Source organism: Notamacropus eugenii, chromosome 2 (genome assembly GCF_028372415.1).
Source record: "Notamacropus eugenii isolate mMacEug1 chromosome 2, mMacEug1.pri_v2, whole genome shotgun sequence".
Classification (NCBI taxonomy): domain Eukaryota; kingdom Metazoa; phylum Chordata; class Mammalia; order Diprotodontia; family Macropodidae; genus Notamacropus; species Notamacropus eugenii.
In genome coordinates, this window is record NC_092873.1 from 349,064,810 (window position 1) to 349,084,213 (window position 19,404).

The following is a 19,404-nucleotide window of genomic DNA, read 5'->3' on the forward strand; positions in this document are numbered from 1 at the left end:
AAGAGAGGCAAGGGTAATGGGATACTGAGTTCCTCCTCCTGAGTCTTCTTAATCCTGATTATATCAGTGGTTGCTGGCATTGTTGAGCCCAAGCCCAAGATCTTTATGAGATCTATTGTATTTCAGGTGGAAGAATCTGGAGAACATGTGATCCTGGGCACTGGGGAACTCTATCTGGACTGTGTGATGCATGACTTACGGAAGATGTACTCAGAGATAGACATCAAGGTGACATCATGGACCCTTTCATTAGCCCTCCCTGGCTGGTTGGTGGCTTGGCTTCTAGTTTAAGACTGGTTTTTCCCAGTGAAAACTACATATTTCTCCTTGAAAATGCTGGAGATGGAAGGGAATGATGGGAGTCTAAGGGACTAAGAGAAGATTGGTGGGAAGCTGTCTGTACCTGTTTATCATGTTCTCTTGGAACATATCAATGTTGGGATCCCAGAGCAAAATTTTAGAAAGAATTCCTTTGTTTTTGAGGTAATTGTTAGCAGAGGGGAGCCCCCTCTTTTTGCGAGTTCCTCTTTGGTGCCAGTTTGGTTGGATGGTATTTATATCCTTTTTCCCCACTCCTTTATTTCCCACCCAATTTTTGAAAGGGCAGGAGGACACAGAGTAACAGTGGAAATAAGGTTGGCATTTCCCTCTGTTCCCTTGGTTCTGTGCCCTTAAAGGGCCCCATCACAAGCCTGCAGTGGTTAGTTGCAAGAAGACAGTGGCCCTACTGGCTTCAAATCTCCAGGTCTGTCCCTAAGTCAACTTTTTCTTTTTTTTTTTTTTAATTTTTATTAAATTCCTTGAAGTAATTTTTAACATTCATTTTTTTAAATTTTGAGTTCAAACTTTCTTCCCTACCCCTCTTGAGAAGGCAAGTGATTCAATATAGATTATACATGTGTAGTCATGCAAAATATATCTCCATATTAGCTATGTTGCAAAGAAAATGAAAGAAAAAACAAAAACAAGAGACATTTAAAACATTTGCTTTAATCTGCATTCAGATTCCATCAGTTCTTTCTCTAAGGATGGATAACATTTTTCATCCTATGTCATTCGAAATAACCTGGATCCAGTGATCCAGTATTGATCAGTGTATTGCTGAGAGTCAATCATCATACAGTATCATTGTTACTGTGTACGGTTACTCCTAGTTCTGCTCACTTCATTTTGTATCCATTTCTGTAAGTCACCTTTATCTTTTTAAGCAAGTTCTGTCCTTTGTCTGGTCCTTTGTTTCCCATTCCATAGAAATTTCCTCTGAGTTCCTCTTTGGATTGGTAATGTCTATATTCTCCCTTAGGTCCCTTATTCTGGTGTGGTGCCTCAGGATAGCCTTGGAATCCTCAGGCCCTCACTCATTCTGCCAGCCCTTTGGGGCCCATCTTGTAGTATTAGGATTCCTTCTCTTCTCTTTTGGAGGTTTCCGATGGTAGTGCAAGCAAATCAGTTGTCTCTGTATTATTCTTTTCATTAGTTGCTGCTTTGCACAGCTGAGGGAATTCCTAGGAGGAGCAGGCCTTGGAGCTCCTGATTTCTTTTTGGGTGGGAGAGGACTGCCTTAACCCAGCAGCGCCTCCCCCTCTCTCCCCAGCCTAACTGCTAGTCTTCTCTTTCTCAGGTGGCCGACCCAGTTGTCACATTTTGTGAGACAGTGGTAGAAACTTCTTCCCTCAAGTGCTTTGCTGAGACACCCAATAAGAAGTAAGCAGGGCTATGGATCTCTCCTCATGTGCATGCTGATTCCTTCAGTTTTTGTGCAAGCCAGTTTTGTCTCCTGCCATATAGTATAGAAGGCAGGACTCTAAAGTTCTCCCTCAGCACCTGTGCCTTTGGGCAGATTTCTTTGTTCCCTCCTCTGTTCCCTTATGCTTTCCTACAGTTATACGGTGATTTTAAGAATTTGCTCCAGAACCTAAGTGCTTTCAGAAGTAGGGAACAGATCAAAATATATGTTTGACTGTTGTTATTTTTTTCCTTTCATACCCTTTAGTTTCTCATTGGTATATAATCATATTTTGCCATTCAATTTACATCACCAGGTTTCTTTCATTCCCTTTTACTCAGAGAGTAACCATTCTCCTTGCCTTGTTTTGATCTTTCCATATTAGCCCATTTTTTTTTCTACACAGAAACAAGATCACCATGATTGCTGAGCCTCTCGAGAAGGGTCTGGCTGAGGACATAGAGAATGAAGTGGTACAGATCACTTGGAACAGGTGGGAATGGAGTTTTGTTCCAGAATTGATGAGGGAATGGATAAAGGATAGGCAACAGGGAAGTGGCATCTATCTTATCTCTACCAATACTGACCTCCTGGGGAAGGTGTTAGAGAACCCCTTTGACCATACTATGAGCATCCCCTTGCTGTTACCCCTATGACTTTCCCATGTGCAGGGAAGAGGATAAGGAAGATTTAATTATAATCCTCCAGAGAAGGACCACTGAAAATCTGTATTATCAAGAAGACCAGTTGCAATGGAGCCGTCCCTAACATCTCTGCTTTCTTTCAGGAAGAAGCTAGGCGAGTTCTTCCAGACAAAGTATGACTGGGATTTGCTGGCTGCTCGTTCCATCTGGGCCTTTGGCCCTGATGCCACTGGCCCTAACATCCTAGTGGACGACACTTTGCCCTCAGAGGTACAGGGGAACTGGTGGGTGGTTTACTCTTGAGAGCTATGTGGGGAGAGGGCAGCTCTTGATGAGAAGAGATATTGAAAATGTTCTCCCAATTCCTAGAAGAACTTTTGAGATCCTCTCATGAAATAGAAGACCTCTCCCAAGTTTAACTCTCTTTTTCTTATTCTCTAAGCCTATTGGTCCTGTGAACAGTGCCTTCATGTTTCTCTCCAGGTAGATAAGGCTCTGCTGGGCTCCGTGAAGGATAGCATTGTCCAAGGTTTCCAGTGGGGCACCAGAGAAGGGCCCCTGTGTGATGAGTGTAAGTTCACCAACTACACCAACTACTAGTAGAGATCTCTCACGTGGCAGCAGGGAATGCTGTCATCACACCATCTCTGAGACCTGGACAGTGGAGAGGGCAGACCTAGACCCTGCTCCAAACTCCCTCATTCATTCTGTAATGGGTCCTCCACCTCACAATGTCTGGAATTCGATGTACCTTGTGTCTCCAGATGTGCTGAGAGGGGGAGGTCATGCTTTAGGCCTGGATAGAGAGACGTAGCCACTTACACATACGTAGAAGCAGACCACAGTAGCTGGGCTTGCCAAACTGTTGGAGAGTATGTGATCTCTAACTCAGGCCCAGAACAGACACTGACTGTCTATCTGAAACCCCTGCAGAATTCTGCCTAGCAGAATTCCCCCCTTCGGATTTTCTGTCACATATTGTTTCAGGGAGCAGTACTTATTCTGCTTTATTTCTCAGTCAGCTTTTGACCCTCTTCATCTCATGCTCCACCCATTTCTCTTCATTCCCAGTGATTCGCAATGTGAAGTTCAAGATCTTGGATGCAGTTGTTGCCCAGGAACCACTGCACCGGGGAGGAGGCCAGATCATTCCCACTGCCAGGAGGGTTGTCTACTCTGCCTTCCTTATGGTATGGAGCAGACATAATGGGGTTGAAGTTACCTCATTGAGGAGCTCTGGGGGGGAGGGAAGAGGAGCGCAATGCCTTGTTCATCTCTGGAAGGCACTTGATCCAAACAACAATTGAGAATATCTATAGAGAGCTGAGCCTTTGGGAGACTCCATGCCCCTGCCTTCCACCTTGGCCTTGCCCATCCATTCTCTCTGGTTCCCTTCTTCACCTCTTCCCAAGCTGAAGACTTCTTTCTTTTGCCTTTGGTGCAGGCTACCCCTCGTCTAATGGAGCCCTACTACTTTGTGGAAGTTCAGGCCCCTGCGGACTGTGTCTCTGCAGTCTATACTGTCTTAGCCAGGCGCAGGTGAGCAAATCTAGCATCCTAGGGATAGATTGTGTGAGAGGTGACCCAGCTGTAGTGGGGAAGGAGAAAAGAACCATTCTGTCCCACTTGAAATCAAGCATGCTGAGCTACTTTCCCCAAAAGAGTAAACAAAGGGGCTCTCAAGCAGAGGGTGTCCTGCTTTCCCAGCCGCCTATAAAGAAAAGTCTTTATTATTGACTGTCTGCCACCTTAGCTCTTGGTCATCTCCAGAAATGGACACTTAACCACCAGCTTGGGGAATGGTGGAAGATTGGGGAAAGTCTCAGGAGTGACTTGCAGAGGAAGGCCTCTAACCCTAATTTCAGCTGAATGCCAGCTCTTACTCCTTGTCTAAAGAAGATTGTCTTACGGACCTAGGAGGAGCGCACTGGGAGCACTCTACTTAATGTCTAACATCTGTTTTCTTTTTATTACAAAGTGATAGCTCTGGTTTGGGGTAGATTTAGGGCTGACCAATGGTTAGTGCTTGCTTGATCATCTTCCCAGGCCATGGGGCTCAATTTCTGTCTGTCTGTCTGTCTCAGAGGCCATGTGACACAGGATGCACCTATCCCAGGCTCTCCACTCTATACTATCAAGGCCTTCATCCCAGCTATTGACTCATTTGGTTTTGAAACTGACCTCCGGACCCACACCCAGGGACAAGCCTTCTCTCTGTCTGTTTTCCACCACTGGCAGGTAAAGTTTGGGGGAAGACAAGACATTTCCAGGGCTCTGGAAAGATGATTTGCATCTCAGGACATGGGAGCCTTCCCATTCTTATACATGGCCTACTATATTTTAGATTGTACCTGGTGACCCATTGGATAAAAGCATTGTCATCCGTCCCCTGGAGCCACAGCCAGCCCCTCACTTGGCCCGGGAGTTCATGATCAAGACCCGTCGTAGGAAGGTATATATTCCTTTTCCCCTATCCCGAACTCATTGTCAGTCTCCATTCTTAAGGATTTCTCTTCCAGTGGACCACTAGGTAAAGCAAATTCGTGGTATGTGGGGTTTTGACCACTCGCCTAACAGCTGCAGGTATTGGGAGATACTTTCTTGCTAGGACGGGAGGGACATAGACATCCTCTTCCCTGTGAGACATCATAGCTCTTTCTGAAACAGGCAGCCTTGTCCAGAGCTTTGTATCCGCCCAACTTACTTCTCACCTTTCCCTCCCTTGCTCCCAGAGCACAGATCAGCTCTTCCCCAGGCCTCATTCTGGTCTTTCCCTCCCCAACTCTAGGGGCTGAGTGAGGATGTGAGCATCAGCAAGTTCTTCGATGATCCTATGTTGTTGGAGCTTGCCAAACAGGATGTCGTTCTCAACTACCCCATGTGAGTTGGGGGGATGCTCCTGGCAGCGCTTCCTGGACAGCAGAGCCTGGCAGGCCCAGCTTTGGTGTGTTGGACCAGGTGGCTTTGCTTTTGAAGTTGCTGATGGCGGGGGCGGAGGAGAGAAGAAACGCTATCGACTTTCTCAGCAGCCAGTGAACTGTCTCTTCAGACCCTCCAGGAAGGGAGGAACACTTGACCTCTTAGGTCTTTCCATGACCTCTGCTTATTAGCTCTATTCCTCAGGGAGTAAAGAGGGGGTGAGGCTCACACCTCAGGGGGATGAGGAGAAGGAAGATGTCTGACCCTGAGAAACCCTTCCTGGGATTTAGATGGAATTTTATTTTTACAAGTTTGACCCTAAACATTGTTTGTAAACGAACAGAACATTCTGGTCTTCGTCTGGTCCTTTTCCTTTCGTCTCTTTCCTTCCCTTACCAAATCTGGGCAGCCTTGCTTTTACCCCTGGTACTTGCTTTTGGGTGGAGATAGGACCTCATTGATGGTTCTGCTGTCTCTGGCTTCAAGCTCAGTGCTCCCCTTCTCTCTTGATGCCCAGGGAGGCCTGTTAAGGAATCAGTACTTGCAGCCCTTCTTAAATGAACATTTCTATCACCTCCCTAATCATTCGTGTTTTCTCTGTGGAAGGAGGTGGAAGTGGGAGGTGAGGGAGGGATCTGGGATTCCTGATTCAGGGATTATGCTTATGCTTAAAATTTCATCAGACCCAAATCCTTCCTAGGAATCCCCAGTGGTATCATGTTAGAGTGGAGAGGATTCTGCATTTGGAGTCAAAAGACCCAAGTTCAAATCCCAGCTGAGTATTTAGTGTTTAGCTGAGCCTGGGTTTCCTCATCTCCAAAATGAGGTGGGGAGGGCTAGATGACCTCTTGTGCCCTACCAGCTCTAGTTCTATAATCCTGTGAGCTAAGTGGCCAAAGTCCTGAGTGCCTGTATGCCCTCCCCAGCCACCTCCCTCCCCCAGCTCTCTCTTCGGAGCCCTCACACCAGCTGCCACCACCACCTACTTGAGTGCTTCCCTGTGTTAAGAACAGTCTGTTGCTTATCTTGAGAATCACTTTATTGTAAGGAAGCATACAAGGGGCTCATCTAAGGGAGTCTGACTGTCCCAGCCTCCATACTGCTCCTACTTCTCCTCGGCATCACGTGCTGTTCCCTTGATGTAGTCACAGTACATGGTGTACACTGCACCTGTATAAGAGGAAAGTACAGAGATAGCCCCTTGGAGTCAGAGCCCTCATGCCACCTCCAGCTGGCCAGGGATCAGGAGCTTGCACAGCTTCCAAAACGCTGGCTCTCCACTGTCTCAGGGCCCCTGGGGGTTTTACTTCCTCTCATCTTTCTGCCCCAAGTCACAGCAGCTGCTCTAAACACCTGACTGCTCCTAATCCTTTCTCCCTGTTCCCTACATCCCATCCCCCACCTTCTCAGGACGACAATGTACAGATTGGGGGGGGAGGCAGTATAGCAACTGGCTATAAGCAAACCTGGACTTTGCTGCATTTCCCCACCTTGAGTGGTAAAACAGGCTCTACCTGCATAGGTGTGAAAGAGAAGAAATTTATGTAGAGTCTGGACCCTAAAGGCTAGTCCATATTTGTGGCTCCTAGTGGGAAGCTGGACTGCCCACAGGGTTTGGGGGAGTTTGGTCTCTTGCAAACCCTGAAGTATCAGGGCCTCAAGCTAGGTTTTGGGGACCCTTTCTCTGATGCTTACTCACCCAACATGATGGCTCCCACGGCACAGGCCTGAGCTGCCACCCGAGTGTGGATCAGGTGTAGAGACATCTTGAGAGGGCCTCGGGCCTTTAGCCGGTAAATGCCATAAGCTGTCACCACCAGACAGCCCCCCAGGCCTGTGCAAAGAGAGCATACCCCCAGACAGAGGGGATCCTAAGCTGTTAGTACAGAGCCAAAGGGGGCTTCAGTGGACTTGAGACCTGCCTGACTCTGGACTCTATTTCCCCTCAGTTCCCTCACAATACCCTGTACCTTATCCCCTTAACTCATTTCAGCAAACCACACCCTTGCATCCTACTCCAGTCACTACTGGCACCCCTATGTTGCCTGACAGCTTTTTCTGATTCTCCATGTTTATTTTTAGGGTGCCCCCCAGGAACCTGGATCAGTGCTTGATACTCTGAACCCTTCATATAATTTCACTCTTAGAATGTGTGTGCCAGCCAGTCCTGTAGTTTGTACGCTGACTTCTCCTTTCCACCCCCTTGACAGTTCCTTGGTTTTTCAATGTATAACACTCCTTTCTCTTGTCTCTTGGCACCCTCTCTGTCCTCTTGCATCTACTTCTGATCAACCAGCTGCTGGTTATTGCTTGGTTGGTGATGTTGGCATGTTCATTATCTGGACCCTAGCCTCCAAGAACTTGGTTGGCTACCTTTCCATCCCCATTCCTATCCCTATCCCCAACTCACCCACAGGTACCAGTGGTGACTCCCTGGACTTTCTCAGTAACTTCTCAGAGACGCTGCCCTCGCCCTCAGGTGGCACCCACCAGTCCTTTTTAGCAGACATGGTCCTGGACCCAGATGCTGGGGCCCCAGCCCAGCCCTGAAAAGATGTCTCCCACAGTTAGAATCCTTGAGGTTTTCCTTGTTTCTTCCTGTCACCTGACTGTTGGTCTGTAAAAAGAAGGGTTGGACAGCTAAGGCCCCTCACCTCTCATGCTAAGGGCCACCCCTCTGGAAGAGTGACCAATGAGTGCTTTTCAGCAAATGGCTGAACCACACTTTCTGCTGTTTTCCATATTCACTAACTGATTCTCTCTGCAACTCCCTTCTTAGAACTTTTCTCTCCCTCCTCATCTTCCTTTCAGTGACTTGTTTCCCCCTGTCCTCCTCCCTCTCCCTCAGCTTCCTTGAGATTGTGATCCCCAGTTGTCTGGAAAAAGTAATTGGAGTGGGGTGGAGGGAAGGAAGGAGGGAGGGAAGAAAAGGGAGCTTCATGAATCCCTCTGGACCTGAAAGTAGCATGGATAGAGGCTCTTGTGCCAAAGTTTCGGAGAGAAATTCAACATTTAAATCAGTGATAATTTACATGCTGTTTTGAATATAAATTTATACATTTGTTTTCTGTCAAAGTGAACTAATTTTTCCCCACTTCCTGTACTTGCACTTCCTACCTTTCCCTGTACCCCTTTTCTCCAGTTTCCCTCCCATTCTTTATTCCCCTCCAAGTCGTGGAAAATAAAAAATCGTGTCCCCTGATTTTGTCGTTTTTAACTTCTGCTGGGGTACCCAAAGTTCCAAGCAACAACACATGCTTGACTCCCCAGTTACTAACCATCGGAACATCCAACTTTTGCAGAATCTGGACCTCCAAAGACCTAGTTTTTTTTCCTTCTAGGAGCTGGGGCTGATGCAGATGAACTCTTCCCTCCAGGGACAGTAAAGGGCTATTCAAGCACAGGGACACCCTGGCATGGCGGCACATACCTTAGTGTTGGTGGTGAAAGGGAAGACTGTGGAGAGCTGGGCCTGAGCCTGTGTTCACCGTCCTAAAGCTGCTTAGAACTGGAACTGAGCTACCACTTTGGGGTCAGGGGAACAGTGGCTTGGGTTTTATGGAGATTTTGAAGTAGGGGAGGGGAGGAGAGTGAAAAGAATGGAACATCAGCTTTAACCCCCCATGTGCTGGGAACTCCAGTCCCTGAGAAGTGTTGGGGACAGACGGAGGCAGCAGCGATTAGGAACTTAGACCATCCTGGTCCATCTTCAGGCACCAATGGACACATAAGGATTAGAGCAGAGCCGACTTCCTTGTATTAGCAATAAAATGGGAAATGTAACGTGTTTGGGGGAGGGGAAGCAGGGAGAACTGACACCAGTTACAGAAGGCCAGATCTCCCTGGCGTATGATCTTGGACACAGCACACTAGACCAGCTGCTCTCCAGACAGCTTCCTGCTCCTGCCTCGGAAGGTTCCCACACTCAGCTGTGCTTGGTTAGAACCACTGATGGGTCCTAGTCATATATATATATATATATAGCTCTCCTGTGGAGATCCTGGGCAATATGATGGTCACCCTGGGGGGGTCGTGGATTCAGCTGCTCAAGTTAATTACCCTGTGAATAGGGAAAGGGAAAGAAGGGACCTCCTCAGAATCTGATCACCTCCAGCACTCCTGTTGGCCCATGAGATTTGTTTAGGGAGGAAAAGTCGGAACAGCTGGGACTCTCTCACCTTTCAAAGGCTTCCTGGGGGACATCTGCTTGTGAGATGTATGGACAGGTTTCAGAAAGCTGGACAGAGCCCAAGGCAGGCATCTGTCAGGACTGGCCATAGAACCTAGGAATCTATAGGAAATGCATATCCTTTATTAGCAACAGAAGGAAATGGAAAGGTGGATCTTGGAAGCCTATTACTAAAATGATCCTTGAGCATATAAACCATTAGGGATTTTCTTTTCCACTGGATGCCTTTGTTCCTACCCCTTGAATTCCCCCAAGTTTCCCTTTTTCCATCTCCAGTCTCTGTCTTCATCTACTGAAAGCCTAATGTTTGTCTCAGAAACCTAGAAGGAGCCGTCTAATCTGCCCCTCCCCCTTCCTAGACCCAACATAAAAAACGTAGGCTTAGATTTTCAAGCAGAGGAAAGGAAGTCACTGCAGATCCCCTGGGCGTTCCCACCTCCCCAGGGTCTATGGGAACTGACCTCTTTCTTTCTCTCACACTTTCCTCTCTCCCTTATTCCCAGCTGCATCATCTGGGATCTCAGGAGAGGCTCCAGATGGGGATCCTCCCTCAGGGCTCTATCAATAAGTAGGGTACAGAGGAAGGGTGGAAGACTTATACGAAGAGAGCCAGGGAAGTGTGGGGGAAGAACATTGGGGTGGAGAATTTAGACTCTAGACATGGGCTGTTGTGGTCCCAGCTTGGCTCATGGAAAACTGAGTGAACCTGGTCAAGTCCCCCATCCTTTCTGCACATGTGCTCCATCTAATGGATAATGAAGATTGACTGACATCATGTACATGAGTGTACTTTGTCCGATGTAGTGCTGTATGTCTGAAAGAGATTGTCATTATATAGGGTCAGGCATTGGAGACTGAGTCACAGAGTGAGGACATGGGGACAGGTGTGGAGATGAGGCTACATCCAAGTGAAAGAGACATCCAAGAAGAAGGACATGGTATTGCTGTGTCCACCAGAGAGAGAACTAAGAATGAAATCCAGGAGTCCCTGTTTCTAGTGCAATGAAGGGTTACTCAAATGAATTCTCACTCCTGCACATTAATATGGGGGGGGGGGGGGGTCAGGAGAGCAGAGGTTAGTTCTTAGACCAGCAGATCTTAAAAACAAAACATCTTTTTAAAGAAATTCAGTTTTGTTACTTTTAAGAATGTACCTCTTTCCAAGTAAAGATCCTATTTTAATTCACTGATATTGTATCACAGGGGAGAAAGAGAGGAAAGGAACAAGCGTTTATTAAGCATCTGTTATGTGCTAATCTACGAATATTATCTGATAATGAGATCCCATTGCTGAGAGTTTACTGGCATGCTAGTGAGCTTTTGTCAGGATCCTGTTTTCCCAATACAACCCAGGCTGCTCTGCTCCTACTCAGTTTTGGGCCCACATCAGTGTCCACATACAGGCTACACTGTCAAGGGTATAGGCACCAATGGACTAATTCAATAGACAGAATATTCAACTATGTCAGAAGACCTATGATTTTCACAGGTATAAGGAATTCCTGGATGAAGAAACACCTTTTATCCTCCCCCCAATCCCCCCCTCCTCCACACACAAATTGGCACATTCTTCTCAACTTAAAGTCTTAGTTGCCTGGAGCACAGAGAGGTTAAGTGATTTGCCCAGGTTCCAAAAATGACAGAGATGGGAGTCTGTGCAATAGGCATTCTTTAGTCCTTTGTTGTCCTTTTTTTTTCCTTTTCTTCCATGTGTGGATTATTAGACTGACCTCTTTTGAGTGGCCATGGATCTCCTTAGAGTGGTCCTGTCAGCATTCTGGGACTTGATGCAAAAAGCATGAAAGTCATTTGCAAACAGGACTGTGTGAAGGACCTCAATATCTAGAGGTAGCACTTCTATTTAAATCTTGTGTGGGGCAAAGGTGAACAAGTTCAGCAAATGTGTCTCCCTGTTTTATGTCTCACTTGATAAAATTAAAGATACTGGTAGGACTGTAAATCATGGAGCATTGTGATTTCCACAGAATCAAAATGACAGATGACCCAGAGGGAAAAAAGAGTGAACATTGAGGGTCTAAGTAAGTTGCAATACAGTTTCAACAATGAAGAAGACCACCTAGAAATATGATGGGAAAAAAGTGAGCTGCTTGCAAAACCAACTGAGGGGTAACATACAAACTAAATGTTGCAGTGGTGCCCATAGAATGTCAAAAGACCCCAAGGAAGGCTCTAGCATGTTGGATAAGTCATGAGGATTTGGGAAAAGACACAGACAAATGAGAAGGGGTGAATGGGTTGTAAGCTCATACCATAATTAGCACTTTTGGAGGGAGCACTTGAATGAATGAACTCATGGATCCATTGAAATATACAAATTATATGCAAAGCAGTTTGCTCTCTTAAGCATGATAAACATGCATGAGAAAGCTTGGAACACAGTGTGTCCCTCCTCCTCCAATACCCTACACAGAAATCCCCTGGCAGAGACACTTGGAATGTGTAGAGGGTAAACATGAACTATCGGCTCATTCTCCATCCCTTCCCCCCAACCTCGATGATTTAGTTCAGTTTAGATATTTACCAGAGGGAGGATACTACTCACGCAACTTGGGATCTGGTAACTCAGGATATGAACTTGGAATAAAATGTGTGTGTCTGTGTGTGTGTACATATACACACACACAGTTTGGTCAAAGATGGAAGGAATGGAGCTGTAAGATGTCAAAAGTCTGGCTAATACTTGGGGGACACTGGCCACAGAGAGGTTGAAAGGGGAATAGTAGAAGAATACAAGAAGCCTGGGATATGGTGAAAGCAGTAAAAGGGTGGAATGGTAGTTTAAAGGGACAGGCAGTGGGAGGACACTACCAGAAGAAGAGAAAACTGGGAAATGTAGAATCAAAGTCAGGAACAATTGAAAAAAAAGAGAGAGAGATTAGAACTAAAGACCAGCATAGAAAAGTAAAGGAATCTGACCAATCTCTCCCAGTCAGAGACACAGATTCCTTCTTGTTCATTGGCCCTAGGAGCTCCGTTATTCCAGTAATAGGACAAAAGGAAGAAAGAAGTAGGAAATCTTTAAGGAGCAGATAGGAAGGGCAAGGTGGCCTTGGTTGGTCCCATTTTTAACTCACCTCATGTTCCTTGGCCTTTCTAAATTGACTTCCCTATCATTCAGCCCCTGTCACTTCTTAATTGTTAGTGCAGTCAAGTATGGCTGAGATACCCATGTTCTCAGTATTGTCTATATCACTGTGGTGGTATATGTGGGCCCTATGGAACAGAATGGCCAGACTGGGACTGTGAGGTGGAAAAAAAGTGAGAATTGCATGACTTTTGCCATGAGCCAAGGTTCCAGGGAATCATACGAGGGGGAAGGGATGACTAGGAGCTGGAAGATCCTAGGATTTGAGAGAAGTGGCCCAGCTGGAGGGATTAGGAACCAGGTAGAGGAATGGGAGTAAACATCAGGATGTACCAGGAGGGAGTTAATGACTAAGAAGAAGGGGGAAGAGAAGAAAAACCTGGGAAGCGATACATTCCAGGATGAAGTGATAAGGCTGAGAGCCTGGAGGAGATGCCTCAAAGGGCCTCATCCTCTCCAGGGGCATGAACCCTTCCAAATACTTTGATCTAACTAAAATTCTCCAAGATTATCCCTGAAGGCCACAGATTTGCACCTGGAACTGTTTTCATGAGCCTTTGGATAAGGGATGGGGCCCATCCAGTCTATGATTAGGGAACTTGAATTTCTAGATGAAGAAACACCTACCAATCTAGGTGGGCATCTTCTCTGACATGTTAGACAAGTTGCCTAGAACGATGAGTCAAGGGACTTATCTGGGATCACACAACTAGAATGTGTCAGAAGTTATCCTTGATCCCAGGTCTTCCTTGGTTTTGAGGCCAACACACCATCTACTATACCACATTGCCTCTTGAGTCCTTTTTCAGTTGCTTCCAAGTTACTGTGATCACATTTGGGGATTTTTTTGGCCAAGATTCTGGAGTGATTTTTCCATTCCTTCTCCAGCTCATCTTACAGATGAGGAAACTGAGGCCAACAGGGTTAAGTGACATGTCTAGAATAACACAGTATTTGTCTGAGACCAAATTTGTACTCAGAAAGATGTCAGACTTGGCACTCTATACACTGTGCCACCTAGCTGCCCATTCCTTCTAGAAATCCTCTATATATGAGGAATCACATAGTATTAAGATTCAGGAAGCCTAGGCTCTGCTGCCCACTAACTGTATGGGGGAAGGGCATGGGTCACTTCACCTGTCTTGGCTTCAGCCACTCTCACCTGTAAAATGAGGCAGGTTGAACTATTGGCCCTGAAGGTCCATTCTAGTTCTAAGATACCATGGTTCCAAGCAGCCCCAATGGACCTTTAGGAAAGATATGGCCCCATTGTATGAGCTGACTCTAGAACTGACCCAGTGAGTATCAGAAAGTTAAAGGTATCTGCAATACCAGCACTGAAGAGATATGTTGTAGCATGCAAGGGAGGGGCTCTTACCACTTGTCTTTGCTATTTTGTGAGTATTGTTTGTTTGCAAAGTTCTCCTTGTTGGCTATCTTTTGATTTATAAGGTGATAGTAGTACTCAAAAGTTCCCCCATACCAACCACCCTTCCCCCATAAAAAAAATTCATCTACCCTCACTGTGTCACATTAACATGCTGGAGGTGACAGGATGTCCTTGGATGAATGAGAGCTCTGACAGATTCCTCATATCAATCATCCAGTCCCACATTTCTGGTTCCCTCACCTCCAAGGGCAGGGTGGTCAGGAAAGAGATTTCATTTTAAAGTCCTCTGGAGTCAGATCTAATTATTGTTCATATTTCTACAGTGCCTTATGGTTTACCTATGAGAGAGGAAGGGCAGGCATTTTTTGTTCCTATTTTACAGATGGGGAAATTGAGGTCCAAAGAGGCAAAGAAAAGAAACTCCCTTAGGTTATCTGAAATTTGGGATTTCTGTCCTCCTTTGTCCTGCCTCTGAGACATCCATCCTAAGCAAGTTCACCTCTCAATGCTCCACAAAACTCTCAAAGAATGTAAATTGCAGAGAAGGTTCCCAACTGCATCTGTAAAGGGAGTGTTCTCACCTGGGAGTTCCCGATACCAGTGAAATCACAAGTTCAGTGCCCCTGTCCTTATCCTTCATTGACTGAGAAGTAACCCGGTACAGTGGAAAGAGTATTGGCCTTGGAAGTCAGGAAGGCTTTATAAGTGGTCTAAGACACTGGACAAGTCACTTAGCCTCAGTTTTCCCCTCCATAAAATGGGGAGAACAATAAATGTAGCATTTACATAACTTACTAATCTATGTAACTGTTGGTTATTATTTTTCAAAGTGTCTAAAATATAATATAATCAAAGTGTGTTTGTAAACCTATTTCCGTCATCAGGAGGAGGCAGCCAGTGCAGACAGGGCTCCTGGAGTCCACCTGGAAGGTGGCCAGGATCCCACACTGCTCCTTGCCCCTCAGACAGAAAGGACCCTCTGTAAACATCCTCCTACCAGCCAGAGCCCTGACATTCGTAATGGAAACAGTGACAGTAATGGAGTCAGTGAGCTGGCCCTGAAATTCCCAAGTCCCAGAGTCCCAGAGAGGCTCTCCAATTCCAGAACTAGTCTTTGATCCTGCTCTTCCTAGAGCCTTGGGTGAATGTTTAGTTACGTGGTTCTCATAACATCAGTTCCCCTCCCCCACTCTCCCTTTCTTCCCCCCCTCTGCCCCCTCCCCCAAGCCCACAGCTGGAAAGCAGAGGGACCAGTCCCTCCACTGGACGGTGGAAGTTCTTTTTCCAGGCTTCCGGTAGGTGGACCACAGACAGAGTACTCACACACTCTTCTGGAGAGAACAGAACATGGCTTGTGTGTGTGGAGCAATCCACTGAAACTTAGTTTTCTTACTTAAAGTGTGGGATAGAAAGAAGAGTGAATGATTCATATTGTAGGGGCTTAGTAAATGTTGAATTAAATTGCATTGAAAGGAACTTGGGCTGGGAAGTTAGAGACCTGGATTCTACTTTGGATTCTGTCACTGAGCAGCTGTGTTGTGGTCTTTGAACATGTCCCATGATGGAGACACCGGCTAACTCACAAAGCACCTTATTCCATTCTGGGAGTCTTAGCTGTTGTAAGGTTCTTCTCTTATGTTAGGCTGGAATTTGCCTCTCTGTAACTTCAGCCCTCTGGTCCTAATTCTCCCCTCATGAGCCACACACAAGTTTTACCCTTTTTTCACATTTTTTTGTTGAGTTTTATTTTTTCAGTCATGACCAATTCTTTGTGACCTCATCTGGAGTTTTCTTAGTAGATAGTGGAGTGGTTTACCATTTCCTTCTCCAACTCATGACAGAAGAGGAAATTAAGGCAAACAGGATGAGGTGACTTGCCCAGGGTCACGCAGTTAGTAAGTGTCTGAACTCCAGTCCTCCTGACTCCAGGCCCAGCACTCTCTCCATTGCCACCTATTTGCCTGCCCTTTCACTCGGCAGTCCTCAAGCACTTGAAGTCTTCTGTCCTTTCAAATGATCCTTGGGTGACGTAGGTTTGAGTCTTTTCACCTTTCCGACTATTCTCTGGCGTACCTGCCACAGTCTATTAGTGCCCTACCCCAAAAGGGCTACGTCCCGTGTGTGGTCTGATTATACAGAATCACTGACAGCTGGAAGGAGGACCAGCTAGTTACAGGGCCATAAAGCTGCAGTTAGGAGGGATATAGTGCCATTTCCTTTATTACACAGATAAGAAAACTGAGGCCAGGAAGAGGGAGGAATTGAGACCTTGGGGAGGTGGGAGTCTGAGAAAGCGATAGAGTTTGGAAGTGACTTTGCCCAGTGTCACTCATCTATCTGGAGGGGACTTAGACCTTGGGGTGATTCGCCCAGTCCGGCAGAGCCCAGACCTGAATCTCCCAGTTCAGCACCCTCACAAGCCGCCACCGTGATGGTCTCCACCTCGGAAGGGTGGCTTTTGCAGAACTGATTGGCTCACAGCTGCCTGAAGCCGAAGCAGCCGAGGTTCAGCCTCCCAGACACTGAGGCTACCCCGCAGAAGGGACAGGAGTGGCCTGGGGGGTCTTCTAACAGACTCGGGTCTGAGAGCGTTTCGGGGGTGACCAGTCGGGGAGCAGGGGTGCCTTCCAGGGGAGAAAACTAGGTTAGCAAAGTGCCAGGCTCCGGGGGTGATCCGGGCGCAGGCTGAGCGGCTCCGGGGGCCCCCGGAAAGTGCGGCCACCCCCGGCAGGCCGCGCACGGAGCCAGCCCACCGGGACGTCTGGCTCCCGGCCCTCTCCGGCGATCCAGACCTGGGGAAGGCTGCGAGCTGGGCTCGGAGGTCCAGCGCAGGAATGCTGCCGGCCACACTCGCACACTCAGCACGCGCGTGGGGGGTGTGGACGAGGGGCGTGTCTCCCAGCCCGGGGCACACGCCCCACCGGCTCCGCGGGGCTAGGTCCCGCTTCCCGGCGACTCCGCGGACAGGACCCCCGCCCAGCCCCGGCTCGGCCCCCTGTGCGCAGGCGCCTTGGCGGGTCCCGAGGAGGCGGCGGCGGGAGCAGTGGGCACGGGCTCGGAGGCTGGAGCGGTGGGCACGGGCCGCGCCCCGAAGACCCCTCACGGCGGAGGAGGCGACCACCCCTGGCAGGGCCGGGGAGGCGGCGGGACCATGAGGTGCACATGAGGCGGCCGGCGGCGGCGGGACGGGCCGGGGGCCCGGAGGAGGAGGAGGAGGAGGAAGAAGAGGAGGAGGCGGGGGCTCCGAGGGGCCCCGGGCCGGGTGAGTGGGGGGGAGGGGACTTGTAGGGCACCAGGAGGGTTGAGGGGCGAGGGACTGCCAGGGGAGACTGGGAGGGGGAGGCTGGGGTGTCCTGACAGAAGCGGGGCAGGGGGTCCTAAAGAGAGGGTGTTCTTGGAGGCAGAGATGGGGTGTTTTGAGAGGGCTGGGGGTCCTAGAAGAGGAGCTGGGGTGTCCTGAGAGCGGACTGAGGGGTTCCTGAAGGGGGAGCTGGGGTGTCCTGAACGAGGGGGTTGAAGTTGGCGAAGGGACTCCTTAAAGGGGAAGGAGCGCAGGGTCTTGGGGGGGGTCCAAGGACCGGCAGCTCCCGAGAAGGGGAGACTGAGGGGTCAGGGAGAGGGGGAACTCCAGAACTGAGGGTCTTGGGGAGGGAGAGGGCTCCTGGAGGGGGTCAGGTAGCGGTGGGCCTGAGAGGGAGGGGCCCGGAAGGAGCGGGGAACCAAGAACTAGGGACCCGTGGAGGCGGGGGAACTAAAAACCGGAGGGCCCGGGAGCAGGGGTCCGGGGCCCGGGAGGGGGCCCTGAAAGCCGAGGGACCGGGGAGGGAGGAGGCCAGGGACCCAGGGGGCCGGGCTGGGGGCGGCCGAGCGGCTGGGAGGAAATGGGGGCACCTCGGGAAAGAGCGCCCCCGAGAGTTGGGGGCAGGGAAGACGAAGAACTGAGGACCTGGGCGGGGGCGGGGTCCACGAAAGGGGAGGAACCAGAAGGGGGGGGCTCAGGGCGAGGAGGGACTGAAAGCTGTGGGGGGGCCGGGTGCGGGGAAGGGACGGAAAGGCGGCGGCTGCGGGGGAGCCGGGGGCCGGCCCGGACGCGTCGTCCCCCCGGGCGGGCGGCGGGCGCGCTCGCGGCTGCTGCCCAAATTGGGAGGGAAAAGAAGGGCGGGGGGGCCCGGCTCTGCCCGGCGGCCTCCGCCGCCCCCTCCTCCTCCTCCGCGCAGCCGGCCCAGCCCAGCCCTGCCCCACGGATGAGGCGGGCGCTGGCGGGGGCCCGGCGGCCCGGGGCCTGAGGGGCGGGGGGGGCCCGGCGGCCCTGCCCTGCACCTCCTGGAGGGGGGAACTGGCTGCTTTGCTCTCCACGCAGCGGCGCCGCGGGTCCGTTGGAAGCGGCGCGATGGGGGCGCCCGCCTGGTGCCTTTTCCCCGTCTAGCCTTTGTCTCCCGCACTGGACACCTCCCGATGCACAGGACCCTTGGGTTTTACTTTTGCCTCCCCTCCGCTCGGACCCGGAGCCCGGGAACCGCGTGAGTACGTTTGAGAGAGCGGGAGAGACGAGAGGACTTAGCGGAGGGGGCGCTGGTGCGGGAGGAGCTGGGCTGGGGGCGCCCGCAGGCTCCTTCCCGCCCTCTGGCCTGAAAAGGGTTTTGTCCCCCGGCTCGCAAACTTTGGAGGGCTCCGGAGTCCGGCCCACGCCCCGGGAGAGGAGGGCCCGGGAGGCGGGAGAGTTCGGTTTGCGTGCTGTGGTGGGTGCTCGGTCTGACTGGAGGAGGGCTCCGCTGGCCCCGGGCGGGGGTGCTCCTGGGCTGTTCGGGGGGCTTGAGGCGGAGGCCAGATGGTGGACGGGCGGGGTGAGCGAAGTTGGAGGGAGCCGCGGAAGGGGCTGGAGACTGCCCTTTTTGTGCACCATCCCGGCCGATGAGGAGGGAGATGGGAAAGAGCCGGTGATTATTTTCTCTCCTCTCTACGTTCTTTCTTCCTTCTTTTTCTTTTCTTAATTCCTTCCTTTCCTTCTTTCCTTTTTCTTTTCTTAATTCCTTCCTTTCCTTCTTTCCTTTTTCTTTAATTAATTTCTTCCCTTTCCTTTTTTTCTTAATTTCTTTTCTTCCTTTATTTCTTCCTATCCCTTTTCTGCCCATTCTTTCCTTTTTCCTCTCCTTTTCCTCTCTTCTTTCCTATTTTTTCTTCCTTTCCTTCCTGGCTTGCCTTTTTCTTCCTTTCCTTTATTTTCATTCCTTCCTTCCTTTTCTTTCTGTCCTTATCTTTACTCATTTCTTTCCTTGATTTCTTTTATCTCTTTTCTTTCCTTTCCTTAATTTCTTCCTTTTTCCCTTCCTTCCAGTGCTTAATTTCTGCTTTTCTTTTCTCCTCCTTAATTTTTCTTCCTTTCCTTTTTTCCTAATTTCTTTGTTCTTCCTTTTTTAGTTTCTTTCCCTT

At 49.3% G+C, this 19,404-nt stretch overlaps 4 protein-coding genes across 5 annotated transcripts in view; 2 read left to right on the forward strand and 2 right to left on the reverse strand.

The window, feature by feature from the left end:
* Positions 1-5,634, forward strand: part of EFTUD2 (elongation factor Tu GTP binding domain containing 2) — a 49,569-nt gene extending 43,935 nt beyond the window's left edge. Inside the window, exons 19-28 of the mRNA XM_072645995.1 lie at positions 127-228; positions 1,622-1,704; positions 2,133-2,219; positions 2,514-2,640; positions 2,854-2,941; positions 3,442-3,560; positions 3,815-3,909; positions 4,455-4,608; positions 4,715-4,822; positions 5,159-5,634. Coding sequence (XP_072502096.1) covers positions 127-228; positions 1,622-1,704; positions 2,133-2,219; positions 2,514-2,640; positions 2,854-2,941; positions 3,442-3,560; positions 3,815-3,909; positions 4,455-4,608; positions 4,715-4,822; positions 5,159-5,254 — 1,059 coding nt within the window. The 3' untranslated portion in view covers positions 5,255-5,634. The remainder of the gene's footprint in view (positions 1-126; positions 229-1,621; positions 1,705-2,132; positions 2,220-2,513; positions 2,641-2,853; positions 2,942-3,441; positions 3,561-3,814; positions 3,910-4,454; positions 4,609-4,714; positions 4,823-5,158) is intronic.
* Positions 5,635-6,310: 676 nt separating this feature from the next.
* Positions 6,311-8,818, reverse strand: HIGD1B (HIG1 hypoxia inducible domain family member 1B). The gene is made up of 4 exons (XM_072646000.1): positions 8,720-8,818; positions 7,700-7,906; positions 6,989-7,123; positions 6,311-6,459 (listed from the first exon to the last, which is right to left on the reverse strand). Exons 2-4 carry the CDS (start codon positions 7,797-7,799, stop codon positions 6,395-6,397), a joined length of 300 nt encoding a protein of 99 aa, XP_072502101.1. The 5' UTR covers positions 7,800-7,906; positions 8,720-8,818; the 3' UTR covers positions 6,311-6,394.
* Positions 8,819-15,515: 6,697 nt separating this feature from the next.
* LOC140523047 (uncharacterized) lies at positions 15,516-18,877 on the reverse strand. Its single transcript, XM_072638134.1, has 3 exons — positions 18,217-18,877; positions 17,734-18,105; positions 15,516-17,508 (listed from the first exon to the last, which is right to left on the reverse strand). Exons 1-3 carry the CDS (start codon positions 18,875-18,877, stop codon positions 16,388-16,390), a joined length of 2,154 nt encoding a protein of 717 aa, XP_072494235.1. The 3' UTR covers positions 15,516-16,387.
* The window catches only part of GJC1 (gap junction protein gamma 1), a 41,470-nt gene continuing 39,278 nt past the window's right edge, over positions 17,213-19,404 (forward strand). Inside the window, exon 1 of one of the 2 annotated variants that reach the window (XM_072646006.1) lies at positions 17,213-17,236. The gene's annotated coding sequence lies outside the window, so the exon portion shown is untranslated. Of the gene's footprint in view, positions 17,237-18,360; positions 18,499-19,404 lie in introns of those variants that run through there. The other variant, XM_072646001.1, reaches the window with a different exon arrangement.

Bases quoted from the DNA above. Each gene is read 5' to 3' on its own strand.
- LOC140523047 (XM_072638134.1), bottom strand. From the start codon at position 18,877: ATGGTGCACAAAAAGGGCAGTCTCCAGCCCCTTCCGCGGCTCCCTCCA. The intron at 18,106-18,216 runs GTGGGGCAGGGC...CAATTTGGGCAG, and splicing joins CGCCAGCGCCCGCCTCATCC to CAGCCGCGAGCGCGCCCGCC. The intron at 17,509-17,733 runs GTTTTTAGTTCC...TTCCCCTTTAAG, and splicing joins CCCTGCTCCCGGGCCCTCCG to GAGTCCCTTCGCCAACTTCA.
- HIGD1B (XM_072646000.1), bottom strand. From the start codon at position 7,799: ATGTCTGCTAAAAAGGACTGGTGGGTGCCACCTGAGGGCGAGGGCAGC. The intron at 7,124-7,699 runs GTGAGTTGGGGA...CTCTTTGCACAG, and splicing joins GTCACCACTGGTACCTGTGG to GCCTGGGGGGCTGTCTGGTG. The intron at 6,460-6,988 runs GTGAGTAAGCAT...CCTCTTATACAG, and splicing joins CGTGGGAGCCATCATGTTGG to GTGCAGTGTACACCATGTAC.